The following is a 24,987-nucleotide window of genomic DNA, read 5'->3' as shown; positions in this document are numbered from 1 at the left end:
TTCTGTACAAGTAGCTATCATATTACGTGTCAGCAATTATTAAGTTATTTGTTCACTTGTACATAAACTCTTAACGATAGGTACAAAATGTGTTAACTAAAGGTATAAAATTTTTATGTCATGATTCACAATACAATATGAATAATGGTCCATGATATAACAATTGATTAAGATTTGAGTCATGGGGGTTAATCTCATCCCATAAATATATGAGTGCTGGTATAATATATAAATTTTTTGTTTGTGTTTTTTAAATTGATTTTTCTTATACCGATAATGATCTATAACAATTATTATTAGTCACATAACTAATTTATTAATAGATATTTTTAAATGCTCACAATGGGCCAATCGAATACTCCACATAGTACAAGTTGTGACTTATATGTGTTGCATGCACTGCATATAGTACCTTCATTATTATTGAGTAATATACACAATTATACATTGGCTTATCTTGTTTTGTTTTGGAGTGCTTGAAATTATTCTATCAATATATGCAAATTATATTATGCATCTATTGAGTGCATGGTTCAAATCTTATGAATCAACAAAGAAAACAATATCTAAAATTATTATTGTTGTGATCACTAATATATAAGTATTTGAAAACATGAAGATCAATTAAGATAAATCTCACAATTTACTTTTCTCACGTGTCTTTAAAGCATGAGCAATGAGAGAACCTTAAGTTTGGTGTTCAAAGTTAGCAATGAGCAATGAGCCAAGTATTTTGTAGACGACATGTAGTGATTCTCCCATATGGAAGGTCATGAGATTGAGTTTCAGTGGAGATGTTGTTAACTCTTTGTACTTGAGAAAGCAATCTGTAAAACAGATAAGATCTTTGATTAATGAGTCGAATATTTGACATCATTAACAAAGTTTGATTTAATTGATAAGAAAAGTTTATAATATTTGAGGGTGTACACCTAATAAATTTATTTTTTAAAATAGTTTTTATTGACAAAAAGACGTAACCAACCTAACTGGAGTTGTTGATAATTATTTTAAGTTTAACCGCTTTAATCTTACTATTGGGAGAGGTTTTGGGAGAAAAAACAGTAATTGATGAGTCTGCGCCTTTTTGATCTCAGCAGCAAAAAAAAAAAAAAAAAGGAAAAGAAAAAAGAAAAGAAAAGAAGAAGCAATCAATTAAATGGTCTGGGCCTTTCGAAAGCTCCCATAATCGAAGAAGGGGAAATTGCGTATGGGGATGGGGGCTAGCATGGAGTGACAAACACTTGAACCCTCCCATAGTTATCTCATTTTCTTCAAAAAGGAAAAGAGTCTTTAATTTGGTCGATTCGGTCTGGTTTTCAATTCGGGCGAAATGGAAATGGAGGAGAGTACTCATCCCAACTCCGACGGGGTTAGGGGGAAGATCGTTCCCTGCGATTTCTGTAACGACCAGCCGGCGGTGCTCTACTGCCGAGCCGACGCCGCCAAGCTCTGCCTCTTCTGCGACCAGCACGTGCACGCCGCCAACGCGCTGTCGCGGAAGCATCTCCGCTCGCAGATCTGCGATAATTGCGGCGCCGAGCCGGTGGCCGTGCGCTGTTCCTCCGAGAATCTCGTGCTCTGTCAGGAATGCGATTGGGACGCCCACGCTAGCTGCGCCGTCTCCGCCGCGCACGATCGGAGCCCCGTCGAGGCCTTCTCCGGCTGCCCGCTCGCCGCCGAGCTCGCGGGAATTTGGGGGTTGGAAATTGAGGAAAAGAAGTCGGGTCGGTTGTCGGGTCAGAATCCGAGCTGGACCGGGTTACTGGACCCTTGGATGCCCAAAGAAATCTCCAATTCAGTTCTGTTACAAGATTTAATGGTCCCTAGTGACAATAACCCGGTGGTGTATTCCAATCCGGACGGCGGCTGTGGGCCCAGCAAGAAGCAGCAGAGCCCCGGGAGCTGCGGGAAGAACAAACCGGTGATACTGAAACAACTGGTGGAGCTTTTTAAGCGGGAGGCGGTGGACGGCGGAGGAGGCGGAGGAGAGGATATTGTGCCGAGAACGCCGAATGGGGGGAGTGGGTGGCAGGGGAATGTGGCGGAAGGCGGCGATGGGGCTGTGGCGGCGCTAAATCAGCATTTCCAATCAGAACAACAACAACAACAACCTCAAAATGTGCCCTTTACTTCCTTGCTTATGATGCAGGCTCCCATGAAGGAAGATGATCGGATGGTTGAAGGGAACATGTTGTGGAACAACGCCTCTCGTGATCGCAGTCCTCAGGTTTTCTTTCTTAGCTCCTTTTAACTCATGGGGATTTAATTTTATATTGTTAGCATTCTTGCAATCTTATTGTTTGGCGAAGGCCTGAAGGGTCAAGTCTAGCACCGGCTACTAGCGGGACTGTTAGGCGAAGGAGGGCCAAGTCTAACACCGGGTGACTAGTGGGATTGTTAGGGGGAGGAGGCCTGAAGGGACAAGTCTAGCACCAGGTGACTAGCGGGATTGTTAGGCGAAGGAGGGCCAAGTCTAACACCTGGTGACTAGCCGGATTGTTAGGCGGAGGAGGCCTGAAGGGCCTAGTCTAGCATCAGGTGACTAGTGGGATTGTTAGGCGAAGGAGTGCCAAGTCTAGCACCGGGTGACTAACAGGATTGTTAGGCGAAGGAGGGTCGAGTCTAATACCGGGTGACTAGCTGGATAGGCGGAGGAGGCCTGAAGGGCCAAGTCTAGCACGGGGTGACTAGCGGGATTGTTAGGTGGAGGAGGCTTGAAGGGCCAAGTCTGGCCCCTTGAAAAATGTGGAGCACCTAAAATACACATGTATAACTTGTATATTGGCTATTAGCTATAGTTTTTTGGTGTAGGGGGAAGGGCTTGATCCTAACACTTTCTAAGTTTCTAGAATATATTGAAACATGTTAGCAAAAAATTTGATGTCTTTAAGGTTGTGAGGTTGAGCATATCCACCAAAGCTCCTGGTAATCTGTGTAGGTTCAATTTACAGTAGAGTGGGGGAGAAGAGGAAAATGATATATCCATATAGTTTTATCCATTTAGGTGCTACTGCTATTTGATCAGCTCTTCGAGACTTCGAATTAATGTTTAGTTTTCCATATTTCTGTCAGTAGATGCTGTAGATTTTTTGATGAAGAGTGAAGATCCATGACAATGGAAACAAAGGAAAAACGACTTTTTTTGGGGGTAGTTTTGTACTGATTGGGATTGGGATGTCATGTTTATACCACATTGCGGTGTTTCTGACTTTGCATAGTCTTGTCCAATTGGCTTAACGTGGTTGATGAAAGTTACGGAATCAAGTCTAATTGTTGGAAGTCACTTTTGTGATTATGGTGGATGTTCTTTATGGGTATATAGTGCCTTATTTTGCAAGGATTCCCCTGAAGCCTTTTTTTAATCACTAAGATGCAGTGAGCAGTGATGGAAAAAAGTTAGTGAAGCTAAGTGAAGTGTCTTCTTCACTCTCACAAAGCCTTTTTCTTTTATAGGTTTTCAAGAGGAAGTGGGGTGGGCGTTTTTACACTTTAATTTGATATGCAATGTAATAAACAAATGGCTTAAGAAAACACAAAGGGACCCGACTCTCCACCCTTTTATTTCTGTTTGTGCTTTGTTCCACCTTTTGCTTGCTCCAATAATATTCTCTGGAATTTGATTGATTGATTGCATCCTCTGACAAACTTATTTGCCGCTTTTGTAGATATGGGATTTTAACCTCGGGCAGTTGAGGGACCATGATGAATCTAGCCCGATAGAAGTGGGCTATGGTGCGAATGACATGGCGTATATGATGAAAAGCTATAGTGAACTCCTAAAAGAAGCATCCTTGGCAAACTCGAAAGGATCAGAACTCTCTCGAATGAACTTCTCAGTCACTCATGAGGACCTAACAGCTTTCGGTGTAAGTCTTTTCATGTTCGTTATCTTCCCCCCAAATGAAATTGTAGTGCATCAAATCCCCAATGCTTTAGGTTGAAATGATGAGAAATACTGTACAGGAGCACGCACAATTAACTGTCTATATAGTCGTTAAGATTGATCAATTAATCTAGCAAAATGAATGTTTCCATAGGTTTTATCATAGTATTTAATGTTTTGAATACTTGGGCGGTAGCATCTTGTCTTCGAGGTGTCAAGTGTTGCTGTTGGGCGGCGGCTCGAAGAGCCAAGTCCACCATTCTGCCATCGAAACGTAGTGCTGATTGCTACGCAAGTATAAGAAAATGAAGTTGCGCTTTCGCTACTACTAACTATAACTTTCGGTGTAGTGGTAAGCGCTTGATCTGACAGTTGCGTTTTTGTGGCGTGCAGAACATTTCTAATAACCCAACAGCGAGCCAGGGGCCAGCTACATCGGAGAGCAACAATTTACCAAGATTACAGCCTCCTTTGGTTTCGGGTTACTGTAAACCAAAATGCCACTCAAAAGACATCCATTTTATGGACCAGACAATCTTAGTGGACAGCGAAAGCGCAACACCTTCAATGACAAAAGCTGATATCGAGCTGCTCGCAAAAAACAGAGGAAATGCAATGCTACGGTACAAGGAGAAAAAGAAGACAAGGAGGTAGATATTACCTAATCTTTTCCCTTTCAACATCTTTACTTTTTTCTTATTCCTGACACCCTCCTTTACAAGAACTCGTCCACTGCCATATCTAAGCATGTTAGTTACTATTGTTGTAGATATGACAAACACATCCGATACGAATCAAGAAAAGCGAGAGCTGATACCAGGAAGCGGGTCAAGGGTCGATTTGTGAAGGCTGCTGATGCTCCAGATGGATATTGATTCGTCTTTATGTACTCGATCACTCGTCTTAAATCTTGTAATCCTTTTCGATGTTTCGTCTCTGTGTGTAAATATTTCTTTACTGCTGTCTGCTTATAATTGTAATCTTTTGTAGGCTCTTATATCATACCAATTATTATTATTATTATTATATAACTCCCCATGTGCTCTTCCTTGTGTCCTTTGTGTTATTTTTCCTAGTGGCTTTCTGGCCTGCTAAATCACACAAGCTTGCTCTAATCATTCATTGTCAGCTGTTGTAGAGCTTGCCTGCAGCTTCTCTTACCATGATGGGAAGTATGAAGAGGGAAACCGCGCCCACTCAACTAGGTTGAACAATCATGGTATGATCTAACAATTAACTCTTTTTTTTTGGAGTACTGAGGGAAACGTCAGGCCACCACTCGAGAGTGTGCACTGTCTTGTGACCTTACTTTACAGAGGACCACAAGGTGAGTTCAGCTCCAAGTGAAAATGATCTATTGACCTTCTTAGTTTGAGTTGGTCAGTTATGGACAACTATGTTAATTTGGTGTGTATCGGATAAATCTTGTCTTGTGATTTTAGCCGGCAATAGAACACAAGGATGTAAACCAACTTAACTGTCCATAGCTGACTTGCTCAAATGAAAAAGGTTAATAGGTCGTCCTCACTAAAAGTTTTTGGAATCTTGTAATTAGCAAATTATTTGATTGGGGTCGTCCCTACCCTCTAACTTTGTTGTATTGGCACATGAGTTAAAGCTCAAATTTTGGCATTTGGAAATCAGTCATTGATGATACATTTTCAATTTGGTATCGGTGTTGAGTTTGAAGTTTTGTGAACATGTGTTGGGGAGTGATCCTTAAATTGTGATTGGTTGAAAATATTGAAGTAGCATTAGTTTGATTGATGAGTCTTAACTTTAAGGTTTTGAGGTGTTTAGTGTCATCAAAGCACCACAACATTAATCATGTGAAACTCTTCTCCTTTCATGTGATTGCTTTGAAGTCTCATCAATGAAAGACTCACACCGCTCTCTCCATTCAATTCCTACCTCTATTATCTTCTTCAATTCAATTCCCCATAATCACACACAACGTAACATGGTTGTTCAAACCCAAATATCTGTGTTGAAACCATGAAAGACTTATCATTCTTCCTCCTCAAGAACTCCTTCGGAGCCAAGATGAGAAGAGGCTTCAGAAACTTCTGCAACGACGCCGCCTCCACCTCCACCCTCAACCAGCAACAAAGCTCCGACCCCCACCGCCGCTTCGATATGTCGTCGGAGGTCGCCGGCCGGCGGTCGCAGGCGGAGGAGAGCGAGATGGAGAGCCACCAACAACCCACCTTAGAGGAAATGCTGTTCCGGCTAGACATGGAGGAGAAAATGGCGGCGCGGCGGCGGAGAGAGAAACTCGACGACGACAACAACATCGTCAGACACCGCATGTCGTGCGTTAACAGCTCCGACATCCTCCGAACCGCCCGGAACGCGCTGAACCAGTACCCCCGGTTTTCCCTCGACGGGAAAGACGCCATGTACAGATCGTCGTTCCGTCACCGGGACGCCGGCGCCGGCGCCGGCGCAATTGAGAGAAGCCGGTATCTGCCGAGCAAGATCGGCGGGGAGAGGGTGATATGGTGTAAGCCCGGCGTGGTGGCTAAGCTTATGGGCCTGGACGCCTTGCCGGTGCCGCTGCGCTGCGCTAGGCGGCCTAACACGGAAACGACGACAACGAAAGTGAATGGTGGGGACTTGATAAGGAGGCAGAATCTGAGGAGGAGAGCTGAAATGGAAAGACATGAGAGAAGAGATACAGAGCTTATGAGTGGAAGTTCTTGTTCCACGGCTAAGGGTTACTGTGTTTTGAAGCCTGTGGCGAAGGAGGATGACGATGAAGTTGGAGGATGGCCGATTCGCGGCGGCTTTTTGTATAGCAAACACAATCTTGTTTAAGGATCTGATCCATGTTGGATATATATATGTTCTTAGTAAATGTTTGGAAAACATGAAAACAACATGCATGTTTTAAGTTAGGCTAATAGTGACTAGATTTGAATTTACGTTATGTATGTTTTTATATTTAAAGAATATGAATGAACAAATTTTTAACACTCAGAGACTCCAATCTTGTCTCTAAAAACCGTGAACAACCTTCGCCCAAGTGATTTCGTAAGCAAGTCAGCAACCTGTGCAGAGAAGGGTACATGTGCAACACATAACGACACACTCATGACCCGTTCGCAAGCAAATAAATAATTAAGTGCAAGGTGCTTTATTCGGGAGTGGAATACCGAATTTCTGCAAACATGCGTGGCACTAAGGTTATATGTAACCGACACAAAAGATTTTCGAACAAGGACTCCAAGTTCAAACAACAAATTTTGTAGGTGCCACAATACCTCGGCAGCAGAATTAACTAACACTCGTAACACAGGAGCGAGACACCAAACGTTGTTTTGAAGATTTCCGGGAAACAGCATTGGCACGCACCAAAATAAATTACATACGCAGTTGTAGACCATATATCCATTATCATTCACAATTTCACATCAACCCAGTCAGAATCATTCATGTTTAAATTTGACCAAGAGTTTTATAATTTCTGAGACCTTGTGTGCACGGCATCATATTACTCTAATTATTCAAAGCATGAATTAATTAATTAAAATCTTCTCGATTATTATTGAATATGGAATAAATAATTAAAACGCCCATAAGATTAATTGAACATCTATCTTAGTTTATTCACATTTTCTACAGCAGCCTTAATTTACCATAACCAATTACACCAACTAATTCAAAACATCAACCATTATTATATACATAACTCCTGTATAATAGTCCGCAAACTATACATGAGACATAAATCACACTAGAAAGACTTTATACAGTCAACTTAACATTTTGGTACGAGAAATATACTCCACCCACTCAACTACCCTTTAGGATAATTTATCTCATTTATACTCCATTCTAAAAATTTTCCAATCGTACCAAAAACATCAGAGAACTTGACTAGTCAAAGTATACTCTCAAGTCAGTCAACTCGAATGTTCTGCTATATTTCTAGCCCAATGAATATACTAATTAATGCACCGTTTTCATTGACTACAAACAAGGAAAAATTTTATGGAGTGATGAGGTTTGATTTGAGTTTATTATAATTATTAAACAAATATCAAACGAGCTCAACTCAGAGTTAAATATAAATACCGTAAACAAGTGGTTGTAGATCAGAAGAAGATTAATTATTTGTAGCAGTATTGGAGAATGATGGGGAGGTTTGGAGGCCTTGTCTTTGTGCTCCTTTGCTTAACTGCTATAACTGCAAGATCCAACACTGAAGGTACCAATTAACCAATTCAAATCTCACAAAAACTCTTCTTCTTGGTGTTTATATATGTATTTAATTTGGTGGTTTACATACATATATATATATATATATATATATATATGCATATATATATAGGGGACATTCTTAATGCATGGAAAGCTGTGTTGAAAGACCCCAATGGAGCGCTGAAAAGCTGGGATCCGACACTGGTCAATCCTTGTACATATTTTCATGTCACTTGCAATTTCGATAATAGTGTGACAAGACTGTAAGTATATATAAGGTTGTTGTGAATATATATTATTACTGTTGTCTTTTGTATTGGGTACAATTATGTATAATATATTTTGTTGTGTTAATGCTGACCACACTCGATATGACTTAAGTGACATATACTATCATACATGGTACCATACATAAAACAGCGGTGTTGTTTGTCACTATAAAAGTTCTGGTATACATATAATAGTATGTGACAATTCAATAACGAAATTTGAGATTTTTGTTGTCAATTAATTAAGGGATATTGAGAGTGCTGGGCTATCAGGACCTCTTATACCTCAGCTGGGAAACCTACCCAATCTCCAATACATGTAAGAATTTTTATTTATTTACTTTTTTTAAAAAATTTTACATATACTAGAATTAGTACATCAACACAGCCTCTTTAATTTCCTCATAAATCAATTAGATAATAAATTCATGTTATGAAAATATCGGGGTCCATTTTATGAATCAGGATGATAAATCTATTTAATTAAACTTGATGAATGAAGTTTTTATTTCGCATTTCTCACAGAGAATTATACAACAATAGCATCAGCGGAGCAATTCCAGTGGAATTAGGAAAGTTGAATAAGCTCGTGAGCTTGGATTTGTATATGAACAAACTCTCGGGTCCAATCCCATCGAGCCTTGGCAACTTAACATCTTTACGTTTTCTGTAAGTCAACGACGAGCTTTATCTCTTCTTGACTATAGTGATTTTATTCGTTTGATTCTCGATTTTTAATTTTACGCAGATATTGGTAATAATTGTTGCAGGAGATTGAACAATAACAAGTTGTCCGGAATTATACCCATCGAAGTCTTGGGTCTTATATCTTATGGCAATCTGCAGATAATGTTAGTTTTCCTTTTCTGTTTTAATTTTCTGGACTTTTAATCTACATAATAATAATAATAATAATAATAATAATAATAATAATAATAATAATAATATTATTATTATTATTATTATTATTATTATTATCATTATCATTATCATTATCATTATCATTATCATTATTACTACTACTACAGGAATGTTGCAGACAATCATTTGGCAGGTTCGGTCCACCACAAAAATAAGTCAGGTAATTTGTTACATCTAATTTTTTATCCACCTTAATTGAACTGATGAGATTTAATTCGCGATATAAATTCATAAAATGTCGAATATTCATAGTAAATATGAGTGAATTTGATCCGATATGATTTTGTGTGAGGGAACTTTAAATTTCTTTATAAAAGGTATTTATTCATAATTTATTTAGAAATGTTGCAATTGGTTATTGTTGTCTATTATGGAGTAGTACTTTAAAGATTTTACGGAGTAATTCTTATATGTTCATGAGTAGATTGGTCTCGTGCGAGACTTCTTTGTGTGAAATATATAACACTTGTAGTTTATATACTGCACACCTTTGGATAGTGTTTATCTGTGTGACAGTTGGTCTCGTGTGAGTGCTTATTCTAATTACAGTCGCATTTGGTTGTATAGGAATTATAAGGACGACAATAATCCAAGACGCAAAAGTACATTAGGTGGTGAAATGCTTGTCATGAAATGGGCAAATTATTCGCTGTCTTCATCATATCCTTGTTATGTTATATAATTGTGACGGACCATCAAGTAATTTGAATAAACAGTTTCAACAATAATGTATTTTGGTGATTTCATTTTGTATCAAATAATACTCCATAATCAAAGTATTTTTGTTTTGTTTGTTTTTACATTTGGAAAAGAAGAAGAAGAAAAAAAAACACTAATTATATAGACTACTATTTACCTTTTTAATATGTAAGAATATTTTAAATATTTTAGATAAAATGTAAGATTAATTTTCATTTTCCAATAACACGAGTGCTGGCACATTTGGGCAAGCCTCTTTTACAATCCAATTACATGTCTCAAGGGCTCGAGCACAAGCCCATACATAAGAATCAAATTTTGTTTTCCGGACCAACAAATTGAGGAAGTCCATGTATACAAGCTCAAAAAGTTAATATCATATATATACAAAAAGAAGGATTCAAGTAAAATCAGACTTCTAAATAAAAAGTGATGATCGATTTGATCTTTTTAATATCTGTATAGCTATGATTTGTCCTCACTTTTTACTGGAGGACCATGCTCTCATTTGAATATATATATATATATATGTATATATATATTTATTTATTTATTTATTGACCATGCCCCTTTTCTTCTTATTTTTTCAGTAATCCTCAATCGTTGATCTATCAAAATAGATGGATGAGATAAGTCTTTGCTTTTTTACTTGTGAGTATGTTCTCACATAAACTATATTATATAGGGGTGAGTTCAAATGAGACAAAAAGTGATGAGTAATACCAGTCGCCTATAATGATTCAGCAATGATTAAGAGTTTAAGTATAAAAAAAAAAAAATACAAAGTCAATTGTATCCATTATTTTTCAGCAACCATCAACTATTGATCTACCCAAATTCGCAAATAGATGGATTAGAGCACTCTTTTGACCTGGGAACGTGTTCTTACCTGAACTCTTCCTATACACACATACAGATATATTCTCTCTGTACCATTTTACATGTCACAATTACTATTTATTAATCAAATCAACTATTTCTTTTTTTTACTTATTTTATGTAATATTTTTAATTATTTTTAAATTTAAATTTTGTATATTTTAGATACTTTTAATATAATTTTTAAATATATAAACTTTATATGTTAATACTAAATTTAATATTATAAAGAATTGAATAAAAAAGAACTTGAATTAACTCTGGTTAATCCAGAGGATGTATATTACAATCTGTAATTTGAAGAAGTGAAGCGGGAAAATGTTGGGATCTTGGGCAACAGGTAGGTCACCATACATTATTCATACCAAAAGATCACTTTTGAATTTGACCATGCCACCATTGCATCCTTTTGTGATCCTCCATAATTACACTTCCTTTTCTCTTCTTTTTTTTCCTTCAAAAAATTGATCTCAAATTGATTTTTTTTTTACCACAATTGTCACCCTTAAAAATGAACTTAAAATTTGTTAGACACACACACATATATATATATATGGGTGCTGATACTCAATGGAAGATAATTATTAAGATGAATACGGACATAACGATGAATACAGACATAACGATGAATACAGACATAACGATGTAGAAAAAATGAGACTTGTCCTGGTCACTTGAGGTGAGCCAAAGAACTATAATGCACTCAATTTAGTGAATTTTGTTCTGTTTTCATAATTTCAGTACATTGATGTATTATTTATAGACTAGTTGGGATGACTTTTAGTTACAAAAAATCTCATATATGTATGTATTCAAAGACAACTGTTTAACATTTAGTGGTGACAGCGTGAAATATAGAAGACATGTAGTTGCAAATTTGCAATGAACTTCAATTCACGCATTCTCAAGGCTTAAAAGTAACTTGGTTGGACATCTTAAAGGAGATAAGTTAGACATGTCAAACCTTCATCGTAAATATACTGCACAACGAATATGAACTCTAAGTCTTGTTTCAAAGTTAACCTAGTATCCTATTACTAAAAGTATAGAAGATTGATAATATTAACCTAGGTTGATTAGGGTCTGTCTGGGTCAAAGTGAGTGTGTTGAATGCGTTGTCCGGATAAGTGGGGCAAGGAAACAGCTAGCTAGGGTTGAAGCACTCCATAGCGTCAATGGTCAAATATCCTTTATTTACTTCGTGTGGCAATTAAAGATTGCATAATTATATTGATGGTCCGGTCCGTATTGATATTTAATTTATGTCAAATGGAACAAGTCTTTTCATTTCTGGTAGTCCAACCTTTTCCATAATATAATCATGGGTTCTGGTAAAGCAAGGAAGAAGATTTGTGTAAAAATGGATTGAATTAGGGTAGTGCTTCTTTTCTTTTCTGCAACGTCAATTTTTCACATCTTTTAAGGAAAGAGGGATTGGCACTAGTGGGATTTAAAGTACCATCTTGGCTAATGGCTCATCATCATATACTACGTAGTATTATATATATGGTCTTGGATGGATCACATGGAGTGTTGAGTGAGCTGAGCTGATTGGATGGGGTTATGTTCAATCTATGAATTTAGTTGATTGAGAGAAATGGCATCTGATCTATTCTTTTTTTTTTTTTTTCTTATTAAGACTTCCACCGTCTCAAAAGACAGGTCTTCCATGACATCCAACTACGTTTTTTCTTTTCAAAAAGGTTGAATCTCAAAAAGGGTCTTCACGCCCTGACTCGACAGAGTATCTAAGAGGATGTAAATTATAGTAACTCACCTGAACACATAGGTTAAATATTTGATTACTGTGTACAAGGAGCCTCAACTACTGCTTTTCGTCGCTATGGCACATGCATGGTTTGATGTTGAAAATGTAGACTATGAGAATGGTGAGATTGGAACATTTAGAGTGATAATAGTGTGATTTGGACAGTTTGTTTTGTTAATCAAAGGAGGAGAGAACATAGGGACACTTCTAACTCAAGAGACATGACTTGCTCGATCATCTTCAATTACGAACATTATTGCTTACATCTAACATTTTCTGTTTAATTGATCAGTGTGTGGTTAGAATGGTAGATTGTTCCAATCACTTCAATCACGTTTATTCAAACAATTCTCTAGAAAAGTGATATATATAGTGTCCCAATTGTTTTTTAAAGTACACCCTTACATACATAAAAATCTCATAATTTATTGTAATTTTTATATTCCGTTTGAATTTTTTTGAAATTAATCATTTCAATGTGACAAATATTTTCTTTGATAAATATGATTTCATGTTTGAAGCTTAATAAGCCCTTGTCTAATAAAGACTAGTTAAAATGACTTTGCTATGGTGTATTTGAGAGGAATAAGTCTAATGGCTTAATATGTGTTGAGGAGAATGGTTATATTAGTCTATCACTTTAGTTACTCTTCAAAATACTGTTTGAATAAATTACACTTGAAATGACTTAAAATTGCTCATCACTTCAATTACAAAAAATAAAATAAAATAAAAATGGGAAGAATGAAGGTATGATGGGAGTAGTGCAACTTAACAAGAGCATTTCAACCATTCAAAAATATTATTATCACTTTAATCACTTTAATTTCATTATTTTATTAAAAGGGGACGTAACAAAGATGATATGTTCATATTACTCAATGATTTAGAAGAAAAATATCAAAGTTGATTGCAACCTCAACATGTCATCATGGGTGTCCTTGATTATTTAGAAAAATATCTTCTTTCTTTTGTAGGCAAAAATATTAAATATATTACATTATATTTTCCAACTATATTCATCTTTTAAATAAAATACAAGAGATGAAAAATAAAAATTTACATAAAATGAGATTTAATAACTTGAGGGCAAATCACGGTAACTAAAGCTAGCCCACACTATTACTAGTGAGATTCGATCTTTCTTCCCAAATTTCACTATGCAGACTATACTATCTCTAACAATATCTCACGAAACTATTTTTTTAATTATTATTTAACATTGCCATCAACATTAATCTCAATACATAAATAAATAAATGTTTTAAACTTTGGTAATTACCCCACACATCCCAGGCTTTCTTAAGATAGTGTACTGAACGAGTGCAGCAATATCTGTTTTTATGGATATATATTAATATTATTGTTATTGTAAATAAAAAATAAAATGAAATAAAATGGGAATGGGCAGTATTAGTATATGGTACAGTGACCCGACAACCACGAACTTCAACATAGAAATGTAAATATCAAGGACTTTGTTATGCTGCCTTGTCTATAATATTTGTCTTAAATAAAATAATACAAATTCTAATATTCTATATAATACTGACAATGTTATAAATTGACAATAACATCTCGACAATTGTTGGTGTATCACAATTATTCTCTGTTCTCAGTCAGACTGTATGTGGTTCACCCCACCTCTGATCTCTCCAATGTTTTTTTTTTTTTTTTTTTTTTTTTAATAAATATAATGTTGTTAAAGGTAAAAGATTAATTGGATACCCATCCATTCGGTTAAGACATTAGTTTAATTTTTGACAAGACTTTTTCAATCGGGTTCATTGCATCGAAATTTTTTCATGCAGTTTATCTTTCAGTGTAGTTAGCGGACTATTACATAGTAGCTAAATTTGCCTGGTAGACACTATTACATAGTGGTTGTGAGTTATTCTCATCATGATATATAGGTAAATGGTACTTGAATTAGAAAATTGAGCTTGAGCTTTTATAAGTTTGGTATATCCAAAGCATTTAAAAAGACAAAAAGTTTGTGTATTAACATCATTTAATTTGTAGTCGCATTTATTTAAGAATTATCATAGTTGAGTATATATACTTGTTTTTAATACGAGACTGTAATTGTAGTGCTATAATTTGTTATAGGCCTATCGGTGCAAAAGGTATTGTATATGCATTAGTAATTTTGTATGTATGATATGTTTCTATCACATCACAATTTTAACCAGGCTAATAGAACTAAAATGTCATTGTGTTTCTAATCTTTTTAAAATGAAAACTGTTACAATATCGTAAGTTACAATATTATATATATTTTTAAATGATTTGTACCTTAACCTATATTTTATTAGAAGTACAACTTACTAAACACAAAGGTACAATGTTATATTACACATGATATTATTAAACCAAATTATTGTACAAATGTACAATTTGCTTTAAAAAGACATGAGAGTAAAAGCATTGTAACAAATTTCTTTAAAGGGGTGTGGTTTTTTTTGGGGTCAATTTCACGTATCTTGGATGTGGAGTCTTAAGGGGTTTGGGGGGGGGGGGGGGGTGTTTTTTTTTTTTTTTTTTTTTTTTTTTTTTTTTTTTTGTCGCTCTGTGTGTGAGTTCACTTCGATCAGCCGTAGGCTCGGTCGAAGGTCAACTCTCCCGTCAGTTAGCTAGCGNTTTTATTTATTGGCTCTATAAATTTCAATATCATTGAGCAACAAAGCTTATAGACAACCTTTGATTCCTTGCCTCCTATTTGCTTCAAATTCTCTCTCTCTCTCTCTCTCTCTGAGACATTCCCTCTTCACTTAAAGTCTTCTTCTAAACTGAAGCTCCAATAATGGAGATTTTCACCATTCTCTTCCATCTTCTTCTCCTCATCTCCTTGCCACTCTATGATGCAAACTCAGAAGGTATGTAATTAACTAAGCAGTTTTGATTGCCAACAAATACAAAATAATGTTTGGTTTATATACTTTGAAGCTAGATTAATAATGGAGAAATATATGGGATTTGCAGGAGATGCTTTGTATGCACTGAGAAGAGCAGTGAGAGACCCTAATAATGTTCTGCAGAGTTGGGATCCAACGTTGGTTGATCCTTGTACTTGGTTTCATGTTACCTGCGACTCTGACAATAGGGTCACTAGACTGTAAGTGCCCCCATTCTCCTTATCTTCTCTATGTTTTGCGAAGTTGTACCTTATATTTTGTTAGAGATACATAAAGAAATAGTATAACTTGTAAAGCATAATGTTCAACTCTGCAAAGCACACAATATTATAATTTGTTCGAAAACTTGTTCAAACCAACAAAATATTCATACAATAATATGTTAATAATGCCGTATGTTCTGTAAAATTGTGCATTCTGGATTGTTAACGGTATATAGGAAAGCAGTACAACTTGTTAAGCATAAGGTACAACTCAGCAAAACACTCAATATTATAATTTGTTCTAAAACTTGTTAAAGCCAACAAAATACTCATTCAATAATATGTTAACAATGCTATATGTTTTGTAAAAATGTGTCCTGTGGTTTGTTAGTGACATATAAGAAAACAGTATAACTTGTTAAGCATAAGGTACAACTTTACAAAATACAGAATATCGTAAAATAAAATATGGTTCTGGCCTCTGGGGTGGGTGGGGTCCATTGTGTTCACACTTTTTTGATGTACCAGAGTTTGTTCGAAAACTTGTCAAAGTAGACAAAATATTGATACAATAATATGTTTAGTAGTACTATGTACATTTATGTAGTTTGCTTTTATGGAATTGGGTATTAAAAAGTGAATAGCTGGTGACAGTGATCTGGGAAACGCAAAGCTGTCGGGGAATCTGGTACCGGAGTTGGGGAAGCTGGAGCGTCTTCAGTATCTGTGAGTTCACTTTCTTCTTTAAGAGATTGTTAATTCATAGCATAAGGAAGGTTTCAGGTTCAGGTCTCATCCTAGTTATCCATAATTATTTAAAGTTTTATTAAGACGGAACATAAATTTCGAGATTCGGAACAGTAAATATGGTTGGTGGGTTTCCCTGATAATGTGGTAATGCTGACAGGGAACTATACATGAACAACTTGGAAGGACCCATTCCAGCAGAGTTTGGTGGGCTCAAGAGTCTTGTGAGCCTTGATCTTTACCATAATAACCTCACTGGCACCATCCCTCCTTCCCTCTCCAAACTCTCCAACCTGCGCTTCATGTAAGTAAAAATAGTAAATTCTATGGTCCCCTTCATAATTTGCCACACCCTTGGTGGTTGCGACACAGTTAATGTTTTACATATTTCATTCTCCCAAACTTCACCCCTGTGACCAGATGAGCTCAATGTTACATATTTCTTTGCAGGCGGCTGAACGGCAACACCCTAACAGGAAGAATACCAAGACAACTTACCAAGCTTGCAAATCTCAAGATTCTGTAAGTTCTCTCGCTCTTACAATGAATCCATTTTAAAGAGTCAAACTCTGTAGGCATAACGTTGTTGGTGTTGTGTGGCAGGGACTTGTCGAGCAATGACTTGTGTGGTACGTTTCCAACAACGGGTTCTTTCTCAAAGTTTAACTCTGAAAGGTGGGTGATTCAACAATCTGCGGGACTTGGAACAGAATCTGGGTTTATAGCAGTTTTTCTGCAATTTATTTGACACTTTTTTTTCCTGTTGGACACCAGCTTTCTGAACAATCCGAGGTTAGAAGGGCCTGAACTGGTGGGTTTTGTGAGATACGACGTTGGAGGATGCAACTGAAGATTAGAAGAAGCCAAGTCAAACTAATATTAGGAAAAACAATCTGTTGTAACATCTGCTCAAATGAAAATTTCTGCTGTAACATAGTATATGCTAATATATGCTTCTGCTAATGAAGCTATAAAAAATGAGGTTTTCTCAAGCATCCAAAATGTTCTTTTAGCTATACATTATAGCTTGTTAGAACTTAGAAGGAACTCCCTTTGGTAACTTTGTACCCAGTCAACAAACAGTAACATGTTACCCTGGGTAGAGCATAATTTTCGTATCAAAATATCATAAGTTTAATTATTGCTAACACTTTCTCGATCAAGCCTACGCACATAATCTTTCTAGTGGGGTGTACTTCTCTTATATGGTTTGTAGATGTAGATATACTAAAATAGTAATAGAGATCATAACACTGGCAATTTAACAGTTAGAGGAATCATAAAGGACTTAAGTTGCATCAAACCTTAGGCTGCTTTTACTCCAATTCTCCATATCTACATATTCGTATTCTCTGTTTTCCTTTCTCTAAAAAATGGAGAACTTTTCCAATTAGTAAACACAGCTTGGATAAAGGGGAAGGAAGATGACATAAGCAAATGAAATTAGTGATTGAAATTCATAGTAGAGAGCAAAATTTTTCTAATGTTGGCGTATAATTTTGAAGCCTTTACACCTAGTAATTCAGCTATGAAAAGCAAGAGAGAAGACAAACAAAATGGATATAACTAGTTAACACAACGTATATACAGCTTTTCACAATTGCACCTGTACCCAGCGAGCACAGAGAAAAATTGACCCTACATGAGCATCATTTCTTACAGAATGCACCCCTGCCAGAATACAAATAAAGTCATAAAGTCAGAGGAAAGCAGTTCAAAAGGAATAATAAGTGCCATTATTATTATTATTATTTTTTTGGGTACAAGCAAATATAGAGAGTTGTATCACTATGCATATATATTTTGTATGATACAAAGACAAGAAACACTGAGCAATGCCCCACGCCCCCACTTCCCAATCCCCATAGAATCACAGATGCTCAGAGTAAGAAGGTAAACGACAAGAAGGTAAATGCAGGGTAAAAATTGGAATTTCATTAGAACATCCATGGGTTGCTAAGAACACTAGGCACAGTTGGATAGATAACAAGAACTTGTAGCCTCCTAGGTAATGCTATCAAATTAGAAATGTAATATGCTCAAGTTTAAGTAAAATTCAATTTGATCACCAACAAATTTTCTTAACTACATGATGCTTAATAAACATTTTTTTTTTTGGAAAAGTTTAATCAAAACACCAGTGATTTTGTTAGTTACCTTCATTTGTTATGAAAGATCAGGTAGCAGGGGGTGGAGGCTCTACAGAATTCGATATGGCTTCTGGAGTCAAAGGAGGTGAAGCAAAATCTTTTGATGGCTTAGATACATGTGCTGTTTCTATTTGGCCACTGGATGGTATGGAATAACTACGAGGGAGAACTGGAGGTGGCATTGGAAGTGTAGATGCAACTGGAGACACTGCGGCTTTATTTGTAGAAGGTCCTGGACCCCTAGACACCAAAGGTCCTGAATGAACAATGCCACGTAAGGGTCTTGTGGAGGGCAAATGGGCTGGAGGCCTAGGCAATTCATGTAGCTCACTAATTTTAGGTGTTGAAATGGAAGAAGGAGAAGCATGTGAGCCCAGTTTTGGAGTTGATGAAGATTGGGATAAAGGAGTACGCAAGAGAGGCCCAGAAAATTGAGGGAACCCTTGAAAGGCCACTGAACCACTGGCAGAAAAATGGGGATTGTTCGGCCCTGGCTTTCCAATCAATGGACCAGAAAAGGCTTGCCTTTTGGCCTTTTTAGCATCAGATGCTGCAGATGGATCAAGCTGTGGTGATGAGTGTGCAGATGGATCAAGCTGTGGTGATGAGCGTCCTGACAATGGAGGAGACAATCTGCTGGGTTTTGGATTATTGTCACCCTGTCTGAGAATTGGTTGTGCACTAAAGATCATAGGCCCAGATAACTTCTCAGCTGGCCCAGGTTTTTCATACTTGTTCTTATCCAAAGGAGACGAATGCCACAAGTTGGCTTTACTTCTCAGGTTTGGTTGCCTTGTTTGTGGAGCTTCAAGATTTGATTTCACTGGAACTGAAGTCTCTGATTTGTCTGGTGTCGGCAACACGTAAGAATGAATCTTGTATGAGGGTGAAGAACTAATTGGTATAGCCCGTTCAGTTGGATCATGTTTCAATTCAGCATGGAGTGGTGCAGATTTGCTGCTTACACGAGTCTCTCTGCGGAAGGCAAAAGGGGTCCCACCAATATTTCTTTCTAAATTCTCCTGTAGATGTTCATAGGGGAAAAAATTGAAGTCCAAAACATAGTAAGCCTGTATTAGAGATCTGCTGATACTTGAAACAAAAAGGAATGTCAATTGCACTAGCAGTTAATGCTAAAAACAAAAGCCAAAAAAAAAAAAAAAAAAAACCAACAAACAAATTAGACCAAGAGGTATAATCAAATTTAGATTCATTTGCTACTAGACACAAATATATTTCAAGAAACTTCCTACAAACATGAAATAGCATGCAAATATGGATTCTGATACTGCCATTAGCTAGATTAAATCTAGTTGGTAATTTTCTACATAAACAAAGTATTAACAAAGTGGGCTTCTAAGAGCTTCAGTTTAAAGGTGCTAATCAATTTCATGTCTAGAATTTACTTCTCAAGACTTCAGGAATCAGGACTGTTATTTGCTAAATATATCAAGAAATATATGACATACACAAGATGGGAACCAAAAGCAGCAAGAATTCAATAGTCACATTAACATCTTCCCAAGGTCCAGAGGAAGATTTCAAACAACTTCCCACACATGGACCACATCTAAACTCCTGATGCACAGACCACGACGAACTCCCCAAGATACAGCTAATGAACCATATTCAGCTGTGTTAAATTAAATTAACAAATCTCTTCAAGCATAAAGAAGAAAGAGCATGAGTGTATATTGACTATTGAGCAAATGAAAAGATTGGAAAATTTCTTTACCTTTGCTAAATCAGGTTTAGCAACTTGAGGGAATGTGACATCCGTGTTATCCAACTGCAAAAATATTCGATCTTTTAGCAATGAATCAAGATAACAAAGAAAAATTTTGCACCAAAAAAAGAAGAAGTCCCAAATGTTGTTATTCTCCATAATGGAACCCAAAAGCAAAATTTTCATACTAAATTCATCTCACTACTTAATATGTAGAGACTTGTATGTTGGTATTCAGCATCTCACTCTCCCTAAAACCCAGAGAGAGGCAGAGAGCTTAAAAACCAATTTTCAGTACTTCCTAGGGAAACTAAGCTCATGCTGACCTTAAAAAAAATTAATAATAATAATAATAAATAAATAAATGGAACTTAGATCGGCTTCATTCCCTGATGCCGATCTCAGATTCTCTCACATTTATAAGTTACAGTCCTTCTCCATTGTTTCATGGTATAAACAACCCCTAGACACCAACTACAAGAACTGTTCAGCCATCATCAATGCCTTGCAAGCAACAGCATTTACCAAAAATCCAAGTTATAACTACCAGCATCAAGTCCAGTTTCCTAAATCAAATGTTCCTTTGGATATTTATTAGTGCTGGTTTCTAATTCCAATTACGACTAAAACTTTGAGCATGTTCCACGTCAGTAAAAAGCTAGACAAAAATCTCACCTCCATTGAGTTGGCTGATACATATTCCAGTTCATTCTGACCAAGGTCAAAACTTAATTCACCATCATGTGATTCAGAGTCATCTTTAGAATCATGGTCACCATCATTTACAGCGTCATCCTCATCATCATCTTCAAGCCCACTAAAGTGGTAATCAATATATTGCTGTTCAGTGACCAATTTGACATGTGGCTCAATCTCCTCAAGATATTTGAGAGCCTTCCTGAAGAAGGAAATCTACTAGGAAGAAAAAGATAAGCATTTTAATTATCATCCAACATGAAAGGTGCAACAAATTTATGTTTTCCATGATACTGAAGCCTGAAAGAAAGCAAAGTACGTAATTTAACATAAAAAAGGAACCTGAGCTGCATGGTGCCTAGCAGCTTGAGTTAGAAGACTGCGGGATTGTCCTTGTCGGAGGGACTTCATGCGCAATACAAAGACATTTGCTCCCTCATCATATTCATCATAAGCCGCTTGCAGTTGGTGAGAAGAAAAACACTCCCCTTTGGCTCCTCTTAGATTTCCCTTCTCTGTATACTTTTTGATCAATTGATCATATGATTCTCTGGAGATCCATAAGCCAGAGTAAGAATAAATCTAAGTAGATAATACAACACATGAGAGTGATGACACTAGTTTGCACCTTTTTTCATCACACTGTCTCTTCATGTCCTGCACAAAAGAAAAACCATAAGCTTCTGAAGAAAAAGTTCAAGATAATGGAGAAATAAAGCAAACTAGAAACTAAAAATGGAAGAAACAGAAGAAAGGTTTTTGCACCTCAAGCCAACAACAAGCTCATTATGTAAAAACAATTGAGGTTTACATAGACAAACCTCAACAACGTTTAGTTCATTGAGGAGGGACTCTGAAGGGACTGTGATTGTCTGGTTAATATGTGAGCGCTGGAAACAGAAAGCAACAACTTATTAGAAGGGAAAATTTAAATGTAAAAAAATCTAAAATGATTCACACAAGTCTAAGTACTCACATAACTATCTAAAAGTTTGTGGAACTGAAACTGCACTTTGCCCAGCATCAGCAATACTTTACCTGTATAGTAAAATAAATAATTCAACATGCATCTATTTTGGACATTGAAACAGAACAAACTGCAAATTGCATCCTATGAACATTAGCTTCAATTAAGAAAATATTGAATTCAATTACAAGGAGCTAAATGACCATTAGATCTTCTTCCTAACATGTGTTGAAGAAAGTTTAAAAGAATATATATTTCCATTATCCAAAATAAATATCATGATAGCACTTCTTACCAGTTTCTTCGTCATCACTCAATGATGTCTTTTCAAGAATACATTCACCCATTTCTTGTAGAGACTCTGAAAATTCTGAAAGTATACAAGTTTGTTAAGAAAATTTCCACCAAAATGGCAACAAAAGGAGTATGCTGCATAACAAGAAAACCAAGTGATTGGTGAAAGATATAACCAACATGCAGCAGACATGCCTAACCTTAACGTTCGAATTTGTTGGCAGATAAAAGGCCAGATTAAATGTCCAATAACAGGGATGGCTTCTAATTAGAGATAAAAAGCTAGATTAAAGGTCCAACAAAAGGATTGGCAGTGGTCTATAGTTTAACCTCAAAAGTTCTAATGACAAAGCCATCTCTGAGTAATGGCGGATTCAGCAATAAAAATAACAATGCATATAAATGATATATACCAATTAAAGAGCTGTACACTGTCAAACATGGGAAATTAGTACTCAAGCATCCAGATGAAAGGCATACACAACAGCTCTATTTTACTGTAAATGAGTAAAACGATCCATATGTATTAACCTATGTGAACTAGATAACCAATAGTAGTCAAACAAATTCTTTATGACATGATGACTTTAGCTTTTTTTTTTGGTAAATCATTGCAAGGTTTTGAGGGTTATATTTTCCTTGAACCTTAAGTTCTTGCAAGAAGCCGATATTAGTCTTCCCCTCAAATGTCCAGAGGCCATGAAGACATTAGCTGTTCTTTTTAATGAATCATCACAAGGTTCTACGGGGTATATTTTCCTAGAATCTTCAGTCTTGTAAGGGGTCCATATTAATCTCCCTTTTAAATGTTGAGAGGCCTATGTGCATCAATGATTTATTTATTTATGTTACTGGCTCTGACTTGCAACTGCAGGGAGGAAATTACTATTGCACCTTACTTCCCGTGCGATCTGATTTCAGTAAATCAGCAAGTTCAATGAGAAAGCAGAAGTGGTTCTATATTTTTTACTGCTAAGCTATCAACCACATCAATAATCTCTTTGCCAACTTTTCAAACATCAGTTGCAGTCAATTATCAATGCTTAAATCAAGATATAGTGTTTATCTGGCCCAAGCTTGAGCTTCTTGAAAAAGTGGTCTAAAATATCAACTTTGAAGCTTCTTTGTGGTTTTTATATCTAATCTAGCCTTAAAAAGTTATTTTTTGGTCGATAAGATACAGGAGAATAGAGTGAGAAAATAGAATGATATGATAATTTAATAAATACCATATGCACTGTTTGCCGTTGCAGCAGCAGCAGAAAGCAATCCATCATAGCAGTCTCTCATGTCTACCATATCCTGAAGACAAACAAATATATCTCTTTAAGAGTAATAGAGTAATAGATTTATAGACTAATACTGTAATACACTATTTTCAGATGAAACCAATAAAGTCTGGCTCTACACATCTCATAGATATAGATTTAATATCAAATTTGTTCAGAGAATAAATGAACAAATATATAAGGAAGCTTTATTAGGAGGGAGTTTAAAGATAGAAAACAACAATATGGAAGTTGATTACCATATAAGACTCCCAAAAAAAAAAAGGACTCACAAAAACCATTGAAAACCAACCTTGGCAGTTGGTACCTCAGTGACTGTTAAGATGATGCTCAATACAATACACCATCACTGGTGCTACACATGTTTGCTATTCAAGATACATAGCTCCATTGCACTCAACACAAAATGGGGTTAGCCATCTGTGTTTGGTCCTCAAACTCTAAAAACGAAAAAGAAGATTTCTCCTTTACTCTTTTTTTATACTTTCTTCATGACCAATTTTTTGTGCCAAGAAAAGCCAGAACAGCATCTGGAAAGGCATAAATCATAGCATACAATACCTTTTCAAGGAAAATTCATTACGAATTAATTTGAGAAAGCATGTGTATATTACAGCTAATCGAAGTCAGGAAAAATACTTCCTGGTTTCTTAATTGCTCCAAAACTTACTACCAAAATAACCATTTCACAGCAAATCTCAGTTTCCAGACATACAGTGAATAAACCTTCTTAACTCTAGCAAATTTCACCAAATATAAACAAAAAGAAATCTGAGAACACTTTCTAAACTTTGTTTCAGATCAAGACAATATCGGACCCAATTACGAGGTAAAAACAACAAAATCAGTCCTTCACTTGCAAATCATTCACTGCTTTGCTCAACAACGGCACAACGCTATTCAATTATTAGATAATGCAACGAAATTAAGGTAGAAAAAATATAAAAACTCCAAAAAATTAAAAACCTGTGTAGCTTGAGCTAATTCATCTGCTTGAGTCAACGATCGAATCCTACGTTCTTTTCTCTCGTGCCTAGTGGCAGCAAATCCTCGCAGTGTCTTCAAAGGCGTCTTCATCTTCTTCTCTAAACGCGCACAGACCGAGACTGCGTGTGCTTCTGTGTGTGTGTATATATAATATCTACTCCGATTCGTATAATTATACAAGTATGTGTCAAAATCCGAACAGCGGAAAAGGAAATTGCAGGCCGGTTGAATGATATTCAAACTGTTTCGAAAATGAAAACCTAACTATAGAGATAGAGACCATGAAAGACTTGAAGAGTCAAAAAGATGGAAGCTCCGTTTACAACTGCAAACTCGTCTATTCCACCATTACAGCGGGTCGCCCCTTTTTTGAGGTCTACGTAAAGTA

General features: G+C 36.3%; 5 protein-coding genes across 5 annotated transcripts; 4 read left to right on the top strand and 1 right to left on the bottom strand.

Annotated features, from left to right (window-relative positions):
• The first annotated feature begins 1,173 nt into the window (after positions 1-1,173).
• Positions 1,174-4,917, top strand: LOC116002140 (zinc finger protein CONSTANS-LIKE 14). Its single transcript, XM_031242182.1, has 4 exons — positions 1,174-2,230; positions 3,669-3,869; positions 4,280-4,536; positions 4,656-4,917. Exons 1-4 carry the CDS (start codon positions 1,334-1,336, stop codon positions 4,759-4,761), a joined length of 1,461 nt encoding a protein of 486 aa, XP_031098042.1. The 5' UTR covers positions 1,174-1,333; the 3' UTR covers positions 4,762-4,917.
• A 158-nt stretch (positions 4,918-5,075) lies between these two features.
• LOC116002141 lies at positions 5,076-6,861 on the top strand. Its single transcript, XM_031242183.1, has one exon. The coding sequence runs from the start codon at positions 5,882-5,884 to the stop codon at positions 6,701-6,703; it is 822 nt and encodes a 273-aa protein (XP_031098043.1). The 5' UTR covers positions 5,076-5,881; the 3' UTR covers positions 6,704-6,861.
• A 1,119-nt stretch (positions 6,862-7,980) lies between these two features.
• Positions 7,981-10,079, top strand: LOC116002143 (leucine-rich repeat protein 1-like). The gene is made up of 7 exons (XM_031242184.1): positions 7,981-8,096; positions 8,220-8,352; positions 8,606-8,677; positions 8,884-9,027; positions 9,129-9,209; positions 9,387-9,439; positions 9,847-10,079. The coding sequence occupies exons 1-7, from the start codon at positions 8,021-8,023 to the stop codon at positions 9,888-9,890; spliced, it is 603 nt and encodes a 200-aa protein (XP_031098044.1). The 5' UTR covers positions 7,981-8,020; the 3' UTR covers positions 9,891-10,079.
• A 5,246-nt stretch (positions 10,080-15,325) lies between these two features.
• LOC116001930 (leucine-rich repeat protein 1-like) lies at positions 15,326-17,635 on the top strand. Its single transcript, XM_031241897.1, has 7 exons — positions 15,326-15,501; positions 15,608-15,740; positions 16,398-16,469; positions 16,651-16,794; positions 16,941-17,012; positions 17,094-17,165; positions 17,265-17,635. Exons 1-7 carry the CDS (start codon positions 15,429-15,431, stop codon positions 17,338-17,340), a joined length of 642 nt encoding a protein of 213 aa, XP_031097757.1. The 5' UTR covers positions 15,326-15,428; the 3' UTR covers positions 17,341-17,635.
• Positions 17,636-17,899: 264 nt separating this feature from the next.
• Positions 17,900-24,987, bottom strand: LOC116001929 (uncharacterized protein At2g33490). Its single transcript, XM_031241896.1, has 11 exons — positions 24,579-24,987; positions 23,553-23,625; positions 22,325-22,399; positions 22,039-22,100; positions 21,884-21,952; positions 21,691-21,719; positions 21,405-21,612; positions 21,042-21,278; positions 20,376-20,429; positions 18,648-19,662; positions 17,900-18,161 (listed from the first exon to the last, which is right to left on the bottom strand). Exons 1-10 carry the CDS (start codon positions 24,687-24,689, stop codon positions 18,667-18,669), a joined length of 1,914 nt encoding a protein of 637 aa, XP_031097756.1. The 5' UTR covers positions 24,690-24,987; the 3' UTR covers positions 17,900-18,161; positions 18,648-18,666.

Source organism: Ipomoea triloba, chromosome 13, assembly GCF_003576645.1.
Source record: "Ipomoea triloba cultivar NCNSP0323 chromosome 13, ASM357664v1".
NCBI classification, from domain to species: Eukaryota; Viridiplantae; Streptophyta; class Magnoliopsida; order Solanales; family Convolvulaceae; genus Ipomoea; species Ipomoea triloba.
This window is presented reverse-complemented; position numbering and strand designations above follow the sequence as displayed.